Raw genomic sequence first — 21,409 nt, forward strand, 5'->3', positions numbered from 1 at the left:
ATGATAATTAACAAAATATAAAAATGAGCCAAGGAGATGGGCTTGCAGGCTGGCAAGTTTTAGACAAAGAAATAAAAATAGTGACTCTACAAAGGCTCTCAGCCTCCTTAATATAAATTGAAACAATGAGCTATAATATTTCTCCTACCATACAAACTAAAATCAAAAGATTGTTAATACTCAATGTTGGTAACAGTGTATGCCATTTTATTGCCCTTTATTGTGCTTCACAGATGATGCCCCCCTCCTTTTCTAACAAATGGAAGGCAAGACATTCCACCAGCAAAATAATTATGACTCGTTTTGTTGTGGTACTTGCTTTATTGCAGTGAGCTAGAACCAAACCCACAGTACAGTATCTCTTAAGTATGCCTGTAACTGGTACACCATCTTTGGCCTGTGATCTAGCAATTCTACTTCTATGAAAAGTTTCACATAGGTGTGCAAAAGTATACATAGAAAGATATTTACTGAGGCAGCATTTATGATACCAAAAATTAAACAACTTGGAAAATAATGCAAATGTCCATTATGGGATTGATTGGTCCTGGTTCAGTAAAGCAATGGGAGGCATCATTTGCAGCAATGACTTGACATGGAAATAAATGCATTGCCATGAAACAATATCTATTGGTGGAGGGAAAAGAACAGAGCAATGTGTATAGCATAATTACAAGTCATTTGCATATAAGAACATGAATAAACATTCTGGTTAATATGAACCAAACTGTCAATAGTGATTGTTTTGAGTTGTGGAATTCTTTGAGGCTTTCATGTTTTACTTTATATGATTCTGTATTGTTTGAATTTACTATAACAGGCATTTTTTACACAATCAGAAGAAAAGCATAAGAATATGGATGTAATTAATAGATACGATGGGTTGAAGAATAGGGCAATTTTTTACTGATACTGGATATTTGATTTCAATTGAACACTTCATTAAAAAATTCATCCTGAGTCAAGGGGAAAAATTCTTCTTCCAAAATGAATGAATGAATGAATGAATGAATAGATATTTTCTCTCAGGACTTGTAGTCTGACATTTCTCTCAATAAATTTGTTTAGAGTGTTCCTCTTTCTCAGGGCTCTCCCCTCACAAATGAAACTGTCCCAATGTGCTTTCAGTTCCTGTCTCTAAAAAGTGTCTGCCAGGAAGTTCTTTCCCTTTCATTTAGTTTACGTGATATTCACACAGACCCATCAATTCACACTTTCATTTGGGAAATAGATCTGTATTGAACTTACAGTAGAAATGTGAATTCCTCTAAGGCCGATTCTCTTGGCACAGTATCATTTCCTGGGGCCTTGAAATCCACATGGTCTTGTAAAAAAACTCCACTGTGTGATCATATCTTTCTCTTTTGTAAATATTTTATTTAATTGTTTGATCATATTTTGAAACATGGAACTTTTTTCCAAGTCCTGGGTTGTTGTTTCTTTTCTGATCTGAGGGAAAACCGTGTACACACGGGTAAGTGATTAATTTCCTAACCAGTAGGCCATGACTCTTTAATATATTTTCAGCACAAACTTGAAGTGTTGTAATAGCCTGGATTTCTTCATTCTTTACATACTTTGTAGGGGCGCAAGGCAAGGTTTGAAGAATAAGGTGGTGGTTCCATGGTGGAAAGAGAACATGAGCATGAGGCGGGGCTGATGAAACCAGGCTTCACCTATCAGGAGTGGCCGCTCTGATGTGGACTCTAGGGTAGATGAGACTTGAAATATCTTTCTTACTCCAGTGTTTATTTCACTATTCCCTCCTACCACATAATTGTTAGAAAAAATTATGACCTTTATTCATTAATAAATGAATGCATTTACTCTAAATATATACTTCTTCAGCATTTTAAAGATGATATTTGTAAGAAAATTCAGGTATATAAAAATTAACGTATAAGTGTTACTTTCTTGTTTAGGAAAGTCTGTCTTCACTGCAAAAGATAAAGGGACATTTAGTTAACCTATGCCTTAGATAATCACATCTTGGCTAATCACATCTTGGCTAATCACCAAGAGTTTACCACAAGGTGACAAATACATTTATGAGACAGCATTCATAGGAAGAAATCTGGCCTAAACACTGAAATAATCATTCTTTGATTTGAAATCTTGAGGACCATGAGAAATAATTTTATAGTGTCCTTCTATTGTTAAATGCAGTACATTAATTATTAAGAGCTTCCTATATGTTAATGGCTAGCAAAAATGCAAAGATAGGGAGGACATAGTCCCAATTTTCAAGGACATCACCAGCATGACAGGAAATGTAACTAGTATGATAATGACTGTATTACAAAAGAAAATACATCAAATGTCCTAGGAGAGGTATAAACATAGTGTCTATGAGGAAGGAGACACACGTTTAAAAAAAGAGTCGTGAAGGAGATGGCATGTGAGAAGTAATACAGATGATTTATATTGTGTACTTGGGAAATACAACTTCCTCCTTTAGATCATAAACTCCACAAGTGTAGGGACCATGTCTCCTTTATTACTTCTCTACACCCAGCTGTACTAGTACCTTCTACAGTACCTGGCACAGAGTAGGTCCTCAGTGAGTGCTTAAAGTGGGAAAGAAATTAGCATCAAGTATCCACTCTGTGTTAGACCTTTTCCTGGTTGCTCTTTATAGTAAACCACTGAAGCATTCCTTTAGATGCTCCTCCTAACCCTGTCTCTCTTACCCACCTTCTCTTTAAACAAAAGGAAAAGAAAATCACAGCTCAAGGAGGAAATTGACTTGAGATCGGCTGGAACATTAGCTATAGAATTAGTCCTGTGTTCAAGCACAGGCTCTGCCACTTAAAAATTATGTCATCTCAGGCAAGGTAATTACTGGTTTCAGTTTCCTGCTCTCTAAAATGGGGATGGTAATACCATGACTCATAGAATTGTAATAAGGATCACATTGGACGAGGTCTATGAAGTGTGTAGGTCAGCGCCCAAGACTTAAAATGGTCAGATGGGGTTAGCTGTTAATCACATTGTTGTTGTTGCTAATATGAAACAAGAAATAGTATTACCTACTTCACTGAGTTACTTTAAGGAATACATGGAGATTACATGCTGTTAATGTGTAAAAACCATTGGTACCTTCTAACAGACTCAGTGAGGTCCAAGACATTCTGTGAAAAGATCTGCGGTGGTGGGTCAGAGTTAGGAGATCAAAGAGGCAACCTGTGTAGAGTTTACTAGACTGGGCAAACTGGACTGATGATCAAAGGGCAGAGTTAAAGAATTACAACGGACATGCTATACAAGACAGAGAAAAAGGGTGGGAAGGACGAATGAAAAAAGGAGGGGGATACAGTCTAGGAAATTAAGAGTGAAGAAAAGGTAGCCTAAGGATAAAGTTGTGAGGGCCTGGATAAGATAGGACTGTTGGGAGAAAAAAAGGGGACATCGTCCATATTGAAGATGAATCAATTGTGTAAAGTGGAAGGTAGACAGAGTGTGGGGGAGATCATGTAGAGTGACTCAGTTTCGCTAGTTGTAAACTGGAGGTCTTTGTATAAGCCTCAGGAGTAAGGAGGTTGTGCTGTACTTACTATGTTGTACTTGAATTCACTCTCAGATATTTAAGCAGCTGTGAGACAAGGCAAAGTTGGGGAAGGAGGTGGGGGCCGACAAGGAGATTGAGGAGGTCTGCCTGTGAGCCGGTATCCTCAATCTACTGTGTGGATATACAGTGTGGTACAGTTGTGGGAATGGCGAGATGTGGCCCGGAAACCAGCTGAACGGGACGTGAACTCTCAGGAACATGCAGGGAGGAACGCCTTGGTTTATGAGCTGCTTTTGCTTTGGCAGGCATTTAATTCTTGGCATCAAAATAATGTCAGAGCAGGCAGTTTAAAAGCTCCAGTGTCAAATAGGACATAACCCACATTGTCATCTGTGCAGTTAAGGAAGTTACAGGAATTTGTAAGAAAGTTTCTACTTCTTGTTTCAGAAACAGAGGAATCTAACAATTGGATGAGTGCCTTTTAGTGTCACCTTAGACCACATGTAGAGATGGAAGTGCCCAAGGGAAAATGATCATAGATGGAATCCTCCCTTGAGTGTTCCCTTGGGTGCTATTTTAAAAAGTTTTTTTTTCTTCTTTTTCATTTGTACAAATTCACAAGTGAACACAGATTATTAATATTTTTGCTTTCAAAAAGGCTACTTTGTGGTAGAGTAACTTGTGATAGGTACAACTATCTTCTGAATATTGGGCGACAGGTCATTGTATTTCATGCTTAAAATTTGAAAAGTGATCTAGATAAGAATACTGCAAATTCATTGCTAAAATGAGAATATGCCCAGTTCAGTGGTCTGTGCCATGATGATTCTACATGCAGACTCTCAGCAATAAGGTGAATTTTACTTACTGGTAAATAAGCGTACGTTTGTAACAGTTAGGCAGATCTTAAACTTCTTAACTAGAAACCGCATGCCTTGAAGGCAGAGTTTGTGTTTTCTGTGTTGTATCTCAGAATACACAGTGCCTCATATATCATGTTAGTTTAAACGTTTTCATATTAGTGAAAAAATATTTACTAATTGAAACAGGGGTACAGGCGCTTAGGTGATTCTTATTGAACTATATGTTGCATATCTAATTTTCTGAGAGGTATGATTTTTTTTCTGTGACTGTAGACATGGCTGAAAGAGCAAATCTACTACCTACTTGGTTCATTAATTATCTATTAACTTCTAGAATAACACCTCAAATCATTCCTGTAACATATGACACCCTCTAGATTAGACTCTGCTTTCCTGAGCCTGGTCCCCCCAAATACATCCTAGGGCTTCAATTGTACATCTGCCTCTTGGCTGTCTGAATATACTTCCTTGTGCATTTTGGGAAACTCCAATGTACTCTCAGGGGCTCCCCATACTTCCTCTTTTGAGAGGAGGGACAGTATTTTTCTATCTCTATATTTATGACAGAGCAGGTGCTGATCTATAACGGGGGGGATCAGCAAATGCTTGTGGAGTTGAATGAATGTGTATGCATGACTGGAAATCCTTTACATAATACTGTGGGCACCACTGAATTGCCTGCTATTTGAAAAATGCAAATGTATTTGTCAGGTGAGTTTACTTAACATCTGACACTTCAACAGACTACCTTTAACATTTTGAAAAAGTATTATTTCTTGAAAGAGACCCTCTTTGGGGGCCTGCCAGGCTCCATGACTTACCTGCCATATATCAGCTCTGTAGTGACACTACCATCAGAACAAAGTGCAAATAACATTATTAAAAAGGTCCTTTCAGTTGGCAAAGTGGCGAGACATTTGCCTGGCCTCATCATTTATTAATTAAAATTTTTCTTAATGTGCACTAATGAAAAGTGCTGAGAGCAGTCATATGTTTGAGCACATCCCCCAAATTGGTAGAAGAATAGCAGGATTTTGTTACAAGCTGATGGGCCACCAGTTGAGCAGGGCGATTTTCCAGCTTTAATAATCTCACAGTATAGGCATTGTGTTTGAGATGATTATTTCCTGCACCTGTCTTCTAAAAAATGATTTTTAAAATGCAGGTTCTATACATGAATGGAATTTGTGCTTAAGTATACCATAAACTAGCCAAGCCATGACAAGGTAACAAGGAAAATGGCCAGGAAATATTGTGCTGCAGAACTAAGAATAAAAAAGAACTAGTTGAAACTCCATAAGAATTGAACTAAATAGTGTTTTAAAAATAACACAATGGAGTTATTATTTAACTGAATTTCTTCAGAATAATCTTCCTGGTTAGAATAGTTTCCTTATCAGAAGGAATCAAGGCAGACAATTTTTTCAATATAGATATCTTCTGATAAATTTCTAGGGAAATATTAGGAAGAAATGATGGCAGTGTAGCATGATTATGTTGATCTGAAATTGTATCATTTTCACAGAGATTGTTATATTTTCTTTGATACTAGATTGACACATTCACTATTCAGCAGTGGAAGAAAAAAAAAAGTGAATGGTTAGGGTGGTACTCATCTGTCTGTCTGGGAATACAAAGATTGAGGCCAGATGAATAGATAAAAACTAATTCATTATAACAATAAAGGAAATAAAGGCAAAAAAGAAAAAATATGTTTTTAGCTGAAAAAATTGAAGTTAAATCTCAAATATGTAATAAATATGAGACTATCTTCTCACTATATTTTCTTTTTTTTTAATTTTTATTTATTTATTTTTAGAAGGGAAGGGAAAAGGAAAGAGAGGGAGAGAAACATCAGTCACACATTGATGTGGGTCCCCTGCTGGGAACCCAGCCCGAAACCAGGCTTGTGCTCTGACTGGGAATCGAACCATCAACCCTTTACTTCACAGGCCTGCACTCAATCCACTGAGCCACACCAGCCAGGGCTTCAGCCACAGCTTCTCACTATATTTTCTATTCTCCAACTAATAGTTATTGCTGAGGAAAGCAACGTTTTGAGCTGCATAACAAACTGGCTAAGGCGGTGAGGGACAAATACCGTATGATCTCACCTTTAACTGGAACATAATCAACAAAAGAAAAAAGCAAACAAAATATAACCAGAGTCATTGAAGTTAAGAACAATCTAACAATAGCCAGAAGGGAGGGGGGGAGGGGACAGTGGGGAGAAGGATTTTCAGGAACTACTATAAAGCACACAGGGAAAAAACCAAGGGGGAGGGTGGAGGTGGGGGAGGGAGGTGGGTTTGGATTGGGTGGGGGGTAGCGGTGGCGAGAAAATGCAGACAACTGTAATTGAACAACAATGAAATAATTTTTTAAAAAAGGAATGGCTATATAAAAATATATAAAATATAGTGCATACTTTGAAGGTCTCATTCAGGAGGTAAGACAAGATGAAAACAACTTCATGGAGTAATTAACAACTAACATTTGCTTAGTAACTGAAAGTTTGGAATGTAGTTTTATGTACCATTTTGTAAGTTTAAAAAATAAATTTCTAGATTTCATTCTTCTATTGGTGTTTCCTTTGGTTTTACCTGTGGAAGACAGGATTCATTCTAGGATTGGGGTTACTTCTTAGCTTTACTTCAGTTTTCTCAGCCTTTCTTATGGGTCACATTCCCCGATCCTTCCAATTCTTTCATGAGCCAATATTTCAACATTATCTCGATGGGATATTGTCCTCTGAATTTGCAGTGATTTTGCTTAATTTTCCAACTTCTAAAGTACATGATTTATTACGGAAATAATACAGATCCTGAGATTTCTAGGCTAGAACTGATAGTAAATATTTTATCTTGTTGTCAGATCATGTGACTTGATTTCTGGTTAAGAAAGTATGGTTGTTACCTTATCTACTTGTGCCCCCACACCTTGTCACTCATTTACTCACTAAAACCTTTAACTGACTTAACTTTTCTGCTATATATATTCTGAATATACATATTATATATTCTGAATTTATACTTTCAAAGGTAATCTTATTGTCAAATCCAGTGGTCTTTGCCCCTCCTGTTTGTTTTCCTTAACTTCTATTTAGTTCTACTCATTGGACTTTCTTGAAATGTCCAGGATTCTAGAGACTTAGGAAATTAGTTTTCTTCCAATGTACTATACTATTCTTTGTCTCCTTTCATAAATTTTCTTTTGCCTCCCACCAGCCTCATTCTTTCAAATCAGAAATTGTTTATTTTCTTATGGGTGGCTGGAACCACAACTTGTGTAAGGTCCAGGAATATTCTTTTTGCATATCCACCTCCAGTCTTTATTTCTAGGACTCCTCGAGGATGAAATTATTGCCTTCCCCTAAGCTCCAGTTCAATTTATACCTTCTTCATTAAGCTTGACTTGCCCATAGTAATTTACTTCCCTTTAACTTCTCCTGGGTTAATGGGTTACTTCCTAGTTAGAGTGCAAAATCTTTGAGGATAAGGGCTGTACTTCAGCTATTTTTTTGTTTGTTTGTTTGCTTGGTATGGGACAATGAACATAATACTCAAATATTTGTTGATTGAAAAAAGCACAATATATTCTAAGGTATCATTATAACACAGCCAACATGTGTATCTTGTTTAGGTGTGCAGATTAAATGATTTTCTTTTCTCTTTTTTGGCTTCTGATTGTGACTCACAATTCTTGTTATAAAGGTACCACTGGCAACGTTTTCAGATATCCTAAATTCAGATTCTTAAGGAACTCTGCAAGGTACACTGCGAGGTCCGGCAGCAGCTGGGCCTCCGAAGGTGGAAAGCACGCGGGTCGCGCTCGCTCTCTCCCGCCGCCTCTTTTCCTTTAGGTTCCCCAGAGCCTGCGCCGCCGCACGGCCGCCTCGGAAAGCGGGGCACCCCGGGCTCACTTTGCCCAACAGCAAAAACTCCGCGCATTCATCGCAGGCGACCAACCCCCCAAAACGCCCTCCCGGCCGCCCCAAACGCGCGCGGAGCACCGCCCGCGGTCCCAGCGGCCCTCTCCTCCCTGCGCTCGCCGCACCTGGACGCCGACGGCGCGCGCCCCCCGGCCGTGACGTCAGCGCACCTGGCACGGGCCCGGGCCGGGCGGGGAGCCGCCCCGGCGGCGCGGGAGGGCCCGGGAGGGGGGGTTCTCGCGAGACTTGCCTCCTCCCGGGCCCGGCTCCCGGCTCCCGGCACCTTCCCGGCCTCTCCCCGGGGTTCCAGCCCAGGCTGGGGCGTAGCGTTCCGGGTCGGCGGGCCCCGAGAGGCGAGGGGCGGGTCCTCGGCTCGGCGAGCGCTCGGGGTTGGAGCCGGCGGCCCAGACGACCCCGCCGGGCCCGTCCCCCTGCGGGAGCCACCCAGGGTGGGACAGCCGCGGGCCGGGCCGGCGGGCGACGGCCCCCCACCCGCGCGGCTTCGGCGGAGGCCCGGGGCGTGCGCCGCCCCAGCCTCTTTCTCCCGGGCCGCACCGCACGGGCCGCACCGCACGGAGGGCGCCGCCGGCAGATGGGGGCGACTCCCCGCCCCGCCTGAGCCCTGGAGGGGCGCGAGCGCTGCGCAGGGCCCGCCTCCCGCCGCCAGAGCGGCGGCGCGAGCAGCTGGAGGAGGAGTGGCGGCGCCGGGCTTCTCCCCGCGGGGGCCCCCAGCATGGGTAAGCGACTCGGGGGGCGCTTCGCGCGCCTGGGCGACCCTCCCGCTTCGGGAAGTCGGTTCCCCTTCTCGGTGTCTGCGGGGGAGGGCCGGGGGGGGGGCAGCCCCTCCGCGGCGGCAGCGAGCCGTCCTCCCCGCCACCGTATCCCTCCCGGTGCTGCCTTCCACCTTGTTCTCCCCGCGGAGAGATGCGTCGGAGGGCGCGGGGCTGCCTCCCGCGCTCCCCTCCCGCCTTTTTCCTGCTCCCGGGAAAGGTGACGGGGTGGGGGATGGGGACGCCGGTCACCTCTCCTCGCCCAGGACGGGCTGAACTCAGCCCCGGGCTTCCCTGTGTTCCCCGCTCCCCGCTCTCTCCCCCGTGCGGGAGTGTGATTGAAAAACTTGGCCAAGGAGCGCTTTCGACTGCTTTATCTTCTGCGAGGCAGTGTACAGATTGGCTTTTCAAAGTTTTATTTGTGGTTGTTTGAAACGTCAGTCTCCCCCCTCCACTGCCCCCTCGCTGAAATTTGCAAGGGATGCCTCCAGGACCGGGAAGCATGAGTATTTATTTACTCCGTTTCTACCTAGGCGAGCCTGTTGGCATTTAAATATTAAATCTCTGCAGACTCGTTCGGGGTTTGGTAGGATGAATGTGTTGCGCCCTTTGAGAAGCAGTTTCCTGTTTGGAGTTAGACTTCCTTGCTAGAGGAGAGGAAAGTACAAGGCCTTATATGTTATTGCCTGTGTGCTTGAAAGTTTTGTTTAGATCTAGGGAAAGTGGTCTGTGGTGCAGCCTGGTTTGAAAGGGAGTTTTGTTGAGCAGTGTAACAATGCTATGGATGATAACAAAGTGTCGCGCCGGGCTAAGCGCTATCCCTCAATTCTTTAAAAATTAAAAAGCAATTTTAAAGAGCTGCTTTAAGAAAAAAAGTGTGCCACCTTAAAGCATAAATTTCAGTCACCATAAGGAATAAGCATGTTCTTTCAAGAGTAATCTTGATTTTGGTTTTATAGAATAAATAGGAGGATGCTATTATTTTTTGCTCTCGGGAGTTGGTACTGCTTCATACCAACACACTATTAACCGAAATTAGTAATTTATGAAACTGACAAGTGATTTAGAAGGAGGACAGATACAAAATACTGCTGATGTGGCACCTTCTGCCCACACATTGTTTTGCGGGAAATGCTTTAAACATAGTGTTTATAGACGCCCGCCCTGCTCTTCTGTGTTTTCTTACACGTTCCTCCACCTCCCTCTAGCTTTCAGGTAGCTTTTGTACACAGAGTGCTTTTAAACTCGGAAAGAGTAAAACCTTTGGTATTTGGAACTTTCGGATGAATTCCTTTCTAATTGACTGGTTGATCTTACTGAGTAATTGAGGGTTTATTCTTGAAGCATCAAATTATAAAAGAACTTTAATTTCTTTCAGTGAATATCATACTAAAATAAAATGTGTAATTCTTTTCTGTCTTGAAGAGAATGCAGAATATAATTAAACTTCTTGATGACCTAGGGTCATCGTAATGTTGGGTGTGTCAGGTACTGTGAGGCCTTGAGTATCTGTTCATTGTGTCTAAGACTGTTGACAAGATTTATTTGCATTTTGAAGTTATAAAAATAAGTACTTTTCTGCTTTGCTGTTGGGTGTGCTTGTTACTGAAATCAGTGTCCCCCTTCACCAACTGTGTTCTCTAATTTTTCTACAAGTATGGAAATCATACTCACATTTGTAGTTCTGTATTAGGGAAAAATAAAGTAGACCCTTATGTAGTGTGCGAGATCCTCTTTTGAGAAAAATTAATGAGTATCATTACGTGGACATTGGAGTATCTGTTTTGATTGTTCAGAGGCCTTTTCTTAGTGACTTCTTCCCTGTGTCCTGTTTAGGTGAGTTGCCGATATCCTGATGAAGCGGGCTGGCTACATACTCTCAACCTTGACTTCCCAGCGTGTGTGTGTGTGTGTGTGTGTGTGTGTGTGTGTGTTTTAAGATTTTATTTGTTTTTAGAGAGAGGGGAAGGGAGGGAGAGAAGGAGAGAAACATCAGTGTGTGGTTGCCTCTTGCGCGCCCCCTACTGGGGACCTGACCTGCAACCCAGGCATGTGCCCTGAGTGGGAATCGAAACAGTGACCCTTTGGTTCACAGGCCTGGAGCTCAATCCACTGAGCCACACCAGCCAGGCCAGAATGTGTTTTGAAGGTTGATTTCTTTGGGGCATTTGTAGTTAATTTTTGACAGGTATTTGTCAGACATTTCCATATGAATGTATACTTCAGATTTATTGCCATGTAATGATTCATATTAAAATTATCAAAATCATTTAAGGGAGTTTCCTCTTATAATAGAAAACTCATTTGCTTGGTTTTGTTATCACCAGTCTTTATTTCTTATGATTTAAGATGACAGCTTAAAATATTTACATGGTATTTTATATGACTTGTCACGACATGCAAAATTTTCAATTTCTTTGTTTTGAAATAACTTGTATACCTATTAAGTGATGGGTCCTACATTTAGGTGGTACAGCCAAAGAGTTAAGAGCATGGGTTCTGGACTGGGACAACTTAAGGTCAGATCCCAGCTCTTCAACCTACTAGTTGTGACTAAGTTACTTACCCTTTCTGATCTAACCTCATAGGTTGTTAGGAGGGTTGAATGAACTAATGCTTGTACAGTGCTTAGAATAGGGCCAAGTGCTGGTTTTGCTGTTATTTTCATTTTCAAATGATTTCCTTAATTTTCGTACCAACTTAAAAAAAATAGTTCTCAATTTTTGACCTTGGCTAGAAGCAACATACTATATTTAAAGGACCAGTGGGGCCCTGACTGTTGTGGCTCAGTTGGTTGGACATCCTACTGCAAGGCTAAAGGTCACCGGTTCAGCTCCCCTTCTGGGCACGTGCCTGGGTTGCGGTTAGTCCCCAGTCTGGGTGCGTGTGTGAGAGGCAGCTGATGGATGTTTCTCTCACACATCGGTGTTTTTCTCTCTCTTTCTCTCCCTCCCCTCCCCTCTCTCTAAAAATAAATAAGTAAAATCTTTTTTTTAAAGGACCAGTGGGATGAGATGGTTTTTTACTAATGCAAAAATTGAATTTTATATATTGTATTCTTACAAAAATAGTGTAGAAAGATACTTTCAATATTAGGAATACTGTGAGAAAGTCCGGTATTGGAAGTAGGTTTAGTGGTTTAGGAAAAACTAAGTAGGATGAGTACTAGTACAGCCTTGTGTGTATCGATATTTTGTTACACTAAAGCTTCATTTTTAGTTTCTACAATCAGAAGTTTATCATAACATTTGAGGCATTGTGAGTGAAAGGATTTGGGAAAAGATTTAAAGAGATAGAAAAGCAGTACTTATTTTTCTTATTCCAAAAGTACAGATCTGCATTTTGGAGTGGAATAAGATAGAAAGCAAATGGCACAAAGTGTGAACTTTTATTTGTGAACAAGTAAGTGGATTTTAAGGACTGAATCTCTTAATTTTAGATAAGGTTGTGAACTTTTTAATGTATTTTCTATAAGCTCACATATGTAACAGGCCAACATATTTAAATTATGAGGTAGGGGTTTTTTTAGAGATTGTATTTATTTATTTTTAGAAAGAGGGAAAAGGAAGGAGAAAGAGAAGGACAGAAATACTGATCAGTAGCTTCTCACACACCCCCAGCTGGGGACCTGGCCTGCAACCCAGGCATGTGCTTCAGAATCGAACCAGCGACCTTTGTCTCGCAGGTCAGCACTCAATCTGCTGAGCCATACGAGCCAGGGCTAAATTATTAGGTAGTTTTAATGGACAAAAAATAAGCAGTTGGGTTAGAAATGGTAGATGCACTTACTAGCATATCATGGAGTGACTTGTTTCTTTATTTTACTTTGTTGCCCTGTTTGGAGAAAATCTTGATTCATGCAGGTAAGTAGTGATAAATGTAAATTGCCTGTTACTGGCTCACCTTTCAATCAAAGAATTTACATCAGTTAAACTAACCCACCACATGCAAGAGGAATATTAGGAAATTTTTGTTTCAAAGTTGGGTTTCTAGCAAATCTATTGATCACTTGTACTCCTTAATTAGTAAGTCCTTAGGATCAGGTTTTTTGTAAGCATTTCAAACTTTGAATAGTTACAATTCCATAAAATCACATTAAGGGTAAAAATTCACATTTATAATATTTTATATTTTTCTACAGAAACTAGCCTAAAGTTTGCCATATATCCTTCCAAATGAGGGGTTTGTAATACAATGATGTCACATTAACTTAATAGTATATGAATTTTAAAGCATTTAATATAAAAAGTTAAAAAACATGAAATGCTTTTACTTCATTTCATATAGCTAATCAAAAATATCTCCAAATTTTTATTGATACATAATCCAAATGCGTGATTTTTTTCTTCCCCTCCTTAATCTTGGAACATCCTCTCCTATTAAATGTATTTTGTGTGATACATGTTTAATTTTTTAATGTATATGAAGAAATGGTGTCATGTCAAGGGCCTGAAAATAGGCAAGGAAAGAGCTGTAATGATTCTTGGTTTGGATGAAAATAGCACAGGTGCTGATCTTTCCAGGTAAACGGGTGAAGCAAGTTGTGAGGGATCTGAAAGTTTCAGTTTGTGTTCAGAAAATAAATGGCAAATAGAACCTAATATATTATTGAGATTTAGGTAAATTGGGTAATCATTGTGAGCTTGACTTGCTTAGTTTTGGGATTTGATACCCGATTACTAGGCAGATTGACTTCAGGCTGGACTTATGTCTTTGTAGACGGGGGAGAGGCCAGAAAACTGGTCTGGGAAATCTGGGTGAAGGTTCATCCATATATACCTACAGTTAGCCTGTCAGTGTGAGGGATGTGTGTAGCCAAAGGCAGTGTGTGCACAGGTAGGTGGAGCAGGCCACCTTGTGCGGGAGTGGGGTGGTGGTTGGTAGCAGGCACTAGGTAGCAGTTTGGATTGCCATCTTGGGGGCAAGGGAGGTGGGGTTTGGCAGTAGGCCTTGAAGACCCAGCCACAGGGAAGGGAAACTAGACAGGGTCCGGGTTTCTATGAGAGATACAAAGTGGATATTTGTTTCTATGATGAGCTTGGTTATTGGAATTGTTTAAGATGAGCCAAGTAGTAAAACTGACAAGATGCTGGACTCCTAAGCTATCAGGGGTGTCCAGTCTTTTGGCATCTCTGTGCCACACTGGAAGAAGAAGAGTTGTCTTGAGCCACACATTAAATACACGAGACACGTAATCACACACAAAAAAATCTCATAATGTTTTAATTAATTTATGATTTTGTGTTAGGCCACATTCACAGCCATCCTGAGCTGCGTGGTGCCTGTGGGCCACAGGTTAGACACCCCTGCTAGATCTTACTGGCTTGGCCAAAAAGTTTGTTCGGTATTTTTTCCATTAAGATGGTTCTAGTAGCACTTAGTTGTCTTCAACTTCATTCGGAAACAATTTTGTTAGATTGTATTGTGACAACTGTCATATCAGCATGCATTTAAAAAAACTTATTAAAATTGGTGAATTTTTGTGTAGCCATTTTAATATTGAAGATGGAAGAAAATAAGCAACATTTTTGGCATTTGTGCTTCATTATTTCAAGAAAGGTAAAAACACAACTAGTATTAGATCTCTTCTCTCTTCTCTCTCATCTCTCCTCTCTCCTCTCCTTTCAAGTAGGGTGTACTTGTCCTTCTCAGTCTTCCCTCACACTTCCTCATCTCCTTCTCCTCAGCTTTCTTTTAGGTTTATGTTAGATAGATGTGCAGACTGTTAACCAGACAGAATCCCCTTCATAATCTTACTAGGGCTTTTCTGACCTGAAACTGTGCTACATGTACTATTTCTCATTTTTCTGTCATGAGCTTGGCTTTTAGCCCAAGCGAGAGAGGCATTTTCCTCTGGGCTCCTAAATGTTTCCTCCTTTGGGCTAAATTTGACCTTACCTCTGTTTGGCTTGATTTGGCTATTGCTGGTTTCTGGAGGTCTCCGGTACCTGGGTGATTTTTACTCTTTCTTTTTTCATTCAGTTGAAAGCATACTTCAGTCATTTGCATTTAAAGGGGCTTTTACTCTAAGAAGAACCTCTCCTTCTAAAAAATTCATGATTCTAAATTGATATGTAGCCTAAGATGCTGACCTAGTGTCACATATGGCAGTGTTAGGGATTCGTTCTTTCCTAAACCCTACTTACGCCATGTCAGTCCTGTCCAGTGCCCCCAGTAGACTCGCATTTCATACTCTTAAAGGTTTTGTATACTTTGTTAAACTTTCCATCATGATCCCATTCTGTTTCTCATGCCTAGCATGAGATCCTAAATTCCTGCGTCAGTTTTAGTGCCGCTTAGCTCAGGTTGTTTTTTGGTGGTTGAGTGTTCAGGTGATTTCAAGACATTGTGTAGCATATAATCATTGGGAGTTTCTAGTAGAAAAATACTTCAAGTATAGTAACAGTAATGACCAGTTTCTACCAACATTAAGAGAAAGGTTCTCTCACATCATTAAGGAAATGAGTGTTAGATAAGAGATTGATTAATCAAGAATTTATGTTATTGTGAGCAGTGTGATTAATGTCATACTAGACATTAGAGGAATTAGGACAAATATGGGGGGGGGGGCCAAAAACCTGAATTATCTTCTGGAGGCTAGACCCCTTGTAATAGGCTCCCCCCATTAGGTGAGTGTTCTAGGCAACCATCTGTATCAGTGTACTAGCTGGTGTTATTATGAGAGGCTGAGTTAGGCTTCAGTGAATTTGTTTTTAAAGACTATTTCAATATGTTTGCCCATTTCATGATGGGTGATTTATGAACACACCTGCCCACATGCACTCAGTGTTGAGCAGTTTTTGACCAAAAACAGCATAACCCCGTGCCCCCACCCTCCCTATTCAACTGATTTCACCCTGAGCAACATTTTTTTCTTTCTCTGAATGAAAAATGTCATCAAAGGGAAAAGTTTTGCTGATGTGGAAGAGGTGAAACAAGAAGCAGCAGAAGCACAAAAAGGCATCAAAATTGATGAGTTCAGAACTGTTTTGAGCAGTCGAAAAAACGTCTTTGATAGGTGTATCACATCAAAGGAAAGGACTTTGAAGGTGACTGAAGTTTAAACATGTAAGAATATTATAAATCAATTCTGGGTTTTTTGGTTCCTTCCTCATGCAAGTTGTGGTGCCTCAAGTAGTTTACAGCAGTATTGGGCACTGGCCATATTATTAGAGTCACCTGGATTTTTAAAATATTTCCCACAACCCCTGGCAATTGTGATATAAGCTCTCCTGCCTTTCCTGCCCTCCCGTTGTTAATGAGTGTCATAAGTGTGTTGGGATGGTTTATAGTCTTGTGACAGGGAGTAACAGGTGAATCATTGGACATCCAAACAAGTGAGGAACTAGGTAGTCCATGAAAACAGTATGTGTGAAGTGAGAAATGTTGAGATGTACTGAGAGAAGCATAAGGAAGAAGGTGAGGAAGCATCAGGATACAGATCCCTGTATTGGAAGACAAGTAGGATTTGCTCATCTCTCCTTAGTTTGGCCAGTCACGTGGTAAGTACTTGGCAGTGGTTAGGATATTTCTTTCTACTCCTGGCGCTGAGTCTTTAGACTGAAGCACGCCTTCAGTTGGTGTCTTAAGATCCTTTTATTTGAAATATTCAGACTGTCCTAATCATCTTTGTATCTGTCAGTGCTCCACGACTGGGGAGGCCAAAACGTTACCTGACACCCGGACTGACTTGATTAACTGTAACACCGCCATCCTTACAGCATTTGCCATGGTTATTATAATAATGAAGTGCCATTTTGTTTGTTTTCGATTGTAAGTATACAAGTTCATATATTTGTAACATTGAGACAGTAGAGTCTTGGCTAAAGCAGAGTACAGTATTGTTAGGAAACATTTAAAGTTGGTTTTTCAAATAGTAATCTTTCTGTATTTTGTAACTTAATTTATTGACAAATGTGTTTTGCTGATATCAAAACACATTTAATGGTAGACTTTCATTAAAATCCCTACTGTGCTGCGGAGGGTTGTACTCTGGAGTACTTTTCCTTGCTGTTCAGGAGTGTGTGTGTGTGCACATGCACACTTCTGTATATTACACACTGGAGACAAAGACTCCATCTTTACTTACCTACTAATTAGGCCATTCTTGTCAACCACGCTTTATGAAGTAGCTTAAGAAAATTACCAAAAAACGATGGAAAATATGTCTGTTGAGAGTTCAGAATTTTCAGAATGAATGTCAAATGGACATTCCCACACAAATATCCTAAAATTCTTATATTCCTTATATCCTGTAAAACTCAATTGAATTTATTCATTTTTAAAAATATATATTCTTTTAAATTTGAAAATATTCAACACAAAATAATTGCTCCATGTTTACTGAGGTGGTTGACCACATCCGTGACCAGATCTGCCTCTAAACTGGAATTGGGTTGCTGACCTACCCCTGGCCCCAGCGTTCTTGTCGGTACCAGGGGGCACAGTGCTCCTTCTGTAGCCTTAGGTGTCTCTGTTGGCTTCCCCTTGTGTGAGTCTTGTAGGTCTCTGGCTCCCTGGGCCTTTGCCTGCCGGTCTCAGGCTGGCTGCAGGCAAAGTGGAAGGCACGGTCTCGGGGCAGTGGTCCTGGATGCCCTCGTTGTAGGGTAGCAGTAGAAATGTCTCCAGGCAAACGACCTTCATGTAGCCTCATGATTTGAGATACTGTATGACCTTCATGATGGGAAGATTAGGCACATTCTTGTCTGCCAGCTCGGGGTGTCTAGGCGTGTGAACACCCTTCTTGCCAGCCATTGCTCCCTCCATAAAATGGAGTTCATAAATGGCTATCTGGTTCTTCTGGGGTGTCAGCATCACAATAGGCGCAGCATCAGAGGTCAGAGCTGGAACGGAAGGGACCAAAATGCAATGGAATTTATAATTTAGAAGCTTATAGTTTAAAGCTAAAATTAAGACCGTTGTTAACGGTTCTCTTCATTTCATATGTAATGACCTTACTTGCCCTGAACTCATTGATGCCAGAAACCACATCACTTATTTAATTCTATTTAAAAAATCTGTTCACAGCCATGCCCTGGCTGGTGTGGCTCAGTGGATCGAGTGCCAGCCTGAGAACCAAAGGGTCACTGGCACATGCCTGGGTTGCGGGCCAGGTTCCCAGTAGGGGGGCACGCAAGAGGCAACCACACATTGATGTTTCCCTCTCTTTCTCCCTCCCTTCCCCTTTCTCTACAAATAAATTAAAAAAGGTCAGTTGAGAATATGAACATGAAAACACCGTGTAGCTTGTATTAAAAATGCTGTATAGAAGTCAAGCATCTTAATGCAAGAAGAAGAACTAGCTGAATAGTTATCTTCCTTTCCATGACCCAGTGTTAAATTACCATATTCTGATACTAGGACAAAACCCTTAATAACTAACAGAAAATTGGGAGGCATTCTAATGAATAATACAAACTTTAAACATACTGAAATTTGTCCACCTAAACCACATTAACAGAGTATTGGCTAAATGGAGTGAACTCCTGTTTCAAGTTGATGGATGAGGTCTAACTTTCGTTTTAGAAAGAAACTCTTTAATCCTTTTTGTCTGACTCATTGAGTCTCCTAAATCCTTCTAGTAGAGAATCGATGATCAGGGTTATCAAACATTTTGTTAGGTGGGTCTGCTGATTGCCTGTTCCGTGTTTGTTATATTTACATGCTTCTAGTAAATGGAGTGGAAGTTACCTGTTTTGCAAATGACAGACATTTCTATATGTCTACAGGTTATATGTTAAACAAACTTAGACACAAAGTTAATTTGCTTAGAAAAGTTTGTCTTAAATAACTTGAACAGTGTCGAGTGAACTGTGAAATTATATCATCTTCAGTGGGTGCTGGGAAGCAAGTATACATATGTTCTTTGAAGCATACTGAATTGGCAAATTACATACCAATAAATCTGCTGGTACTTATGTTTAAAAAAAAGAAACAGGTGAAATTATTATTATTTTTAAAATATTTTATTTTTTTATTTTTAGAGAGAGGGAAAGGGAAGGAGAAAGACGTAATGAAATGTGTGGTTCATTCATTTCACATGGGTTCAACCAATGTGTGGTTGCCTCTTGTGCCCCCCCTGCTGGGGACCTGGCCTACAACTCAGGCATGTGCCCTGACTGAGAATCGAATCAGTGACCCTTTGGTTCACAGGCTTATGCTCAGTCCACTGAGCTGCACCAGCCAGGGCAGGTGAAATTATTTTTAATATGTGTGCTAAAGAAAATCTACTTTAACATGCAATATAAGCAGTTATTAACGAGATAGTTTACATTTTTTTCTGTTTTTTGAAATCTGGTGTGTATTATTTATTTACATAATGTCTCAGTTCAGACTATCCACAATTCAGGTGCTCAGTAGACAGCTGTGGCTGCTGGTTACTGGCTGGATAGTGCTGTTTTAGAACGTAAATCTTACCGGTTTGTTGTGACTCTAATGAAAGTATATATGAAAATATTTTAAAAGTATTATACTATTGTTTAATAGCATAGTACTAAATGGTAATAGTACTATTTAATTACTTTAGTAATTAAATAACAGGGTCTAATTAAACACCCTTTATTTAATTAGACCTTCTTATTGTTTTGTTTTAAATTTCACATAAAAGTGAGATTTTGTGGTATCTGGGATGTGACTTTTTCTCTCTCACTTATTTCACTTAACATAATACCTTCAAGGTCCGTCCATGTTGATGCAGGTGGCAAGACTTTCTTCTGTTTTATAGGTGAACAGCATTCCGTTGTATATATACCACATTTTCTTTATCCATTCATTCATGGATGAACGTCCAGGTTGTTTTCATTTCTTGGCTATTGTAAATAATGCTGCATTGACCATGGAGGTACATATATCTTTTCAGGTTTTTGTTGTCTTTGGATAAATACCCAGAAGTGGATTTGTTTGATCATATGGAAGTGTGCTGTATTTCAGTTTTTGAGGAACTCTATACTGTTTTCCATAATGGTTGTACCAATTTACATTCCCACTAACGTGTGCAAAGATTCCCTTTTCTCTACATCCTTGCCAACACCTGTTACTTACTGTCTCTTTAATAATAGCCTTTCTAACAGGTGTGAAGTGACATTTCCCTGTGGTTTTGATTTGTATTTCTCTGTTGATTTGTTATGTTGATTACCTTTTCATGTACCTGTTGGTCATATGTATGTACTTGGAAAAATGTCTATTCAGATCCTCTGCCCATTTTTTTAATGGATTTTTTTTCCTGTTGAGTTGTGAGCTCTTGATACATTTTGGATGTTAACCTCTCATCAGATATGTGATTTGCAAATATTTCCTCCCATTTGGTAGATTACGTTTTCATTTTGTTGACAGGTTAATTTCCTATGGGGAAGCTTTTCAATGTGATGTAGTCCCACTTGTTCATTTTTGCTTTTGTTGCTTTTGCTTTTGATGTCAAATCTGCAAAATCTGCCAAGACTGATCTCAAGGAGCTCACTGCCTGTTTTCTTTTCTTTCTTTTTTTTTTAAGTCTTCACTTTTTTTTCTTTAAAGATTTTATTTATTTATTTGTAGAGAGAAAGGAAGGGAGGGAGAAAGAGGGAGAGAAACATCAATGTGTGGTTGCCTTTAGTATGCCCCCAACTGGGGACCTGGCCCGCAACCCAGGCATGTGCCCTGACTGGGAATTGAACCGGCGACCCTTTGGTTTGCAGGCCAGCACTCAGTCCACTGAGCCACACCAGCCAGAGCACTGCCTGTTTTCTTATAGGTGTTTTATGGTTTCAGGTTTTACATTCAAGTCTTTAATGCATTTTAAGTTAATTTTTGTGTTATTATTTTACTCAGTGTTTGTGTACCTATATATTTACCACTTCTTTTACTTTTCAGCTTTCTGACACTTTTCATATTGGATCTCTTACTTTTGCTTTGCTAAGAGGATATCCTTCGCAGTTTCTTTTAGTTCCTCCCAGTTTTGCTTGTCAGAAGTGTTTATTTTTCCTCTTGTTTTTAAGGGTATATGCTCTGGTGTAGTCGTTATGATTTCACGTTATTTTCTTTCTGCACATTGAGATCCTAAATCTTGTGGCTTCTGGCTTCCGTTGCTGCTGAGAGCTGTCAGTATGTGTTGCTTTTTCTGTGACCTCTCTTTTTTAATTTGCCTATCTAAGATGTTTTACCTCTTTGTCTTTGAATTTTTTTATTTGTTTTTGCAATTTACTAGTTGGAATTACAGATTTCTTTTTGTTTAACTGATTGGAGTGGCTTAGACCTCCTAACTCCATGGATTGATGTCATTTATCAGTTTGGTGAATTCATAGCTATTAACCTTTCAGATATTTACCTCTTATGTTCTTCTGGGACTCCAGCTGAGCTTGTT

General features: G+C 40.2%; 1 protein-coding gene and 1 pseudogene across 3 annotated transcripts in view; one reads left to right on the forward strand and one right to left on the reverse strand.

Annotated features, from left to right (window-relative positions):
* Nucleotides 1-8,899: 8,899 nt before the first annotated feature.
* Nucleotides 8,900-21,409, forward strand: part of CD2AP (CD2 associated protein) — a 102,785-nt gene continuing 90,275 nt past the window's right edge. For all 3 annotated transcript variants that reach the window (XM_053913482.1, XM_053913484.1, XM_053913483.1), the window contains exon 1: nt 8,900-9,039. In XM_053913482.1, the coding sequence (XP_053769457.1) occupies nt 9,036-9,039 (4 nt within the window). In that variant the 5' untranslated portion in view covers nt 8,900-9,035. The remainder of the gene's footprint in view (nt 9,040-21,409) is intronic.
* LOC112302045 (small ribosomal subunit protein eS10 pseudogene) lies at nt 17,412-18,048 on the reverse strand (annotated as a pseudogene).

The sequence above is a fragment of the Desmodus rotundus genome, chromosome 11 (genome assembly GCF_022682495.2).
Source record: "Desmodus rotundus isolate HL8 chromosome 11, HLdesRot8A.1, whole genome shotgun sequence".
Classification (NCBI taxonomy): Eukaryota; Metazoa; Chordata; class Mammalia; order Chiroptera; family Phyllostomidae; genus Desmodus; species Desmodus rotundus.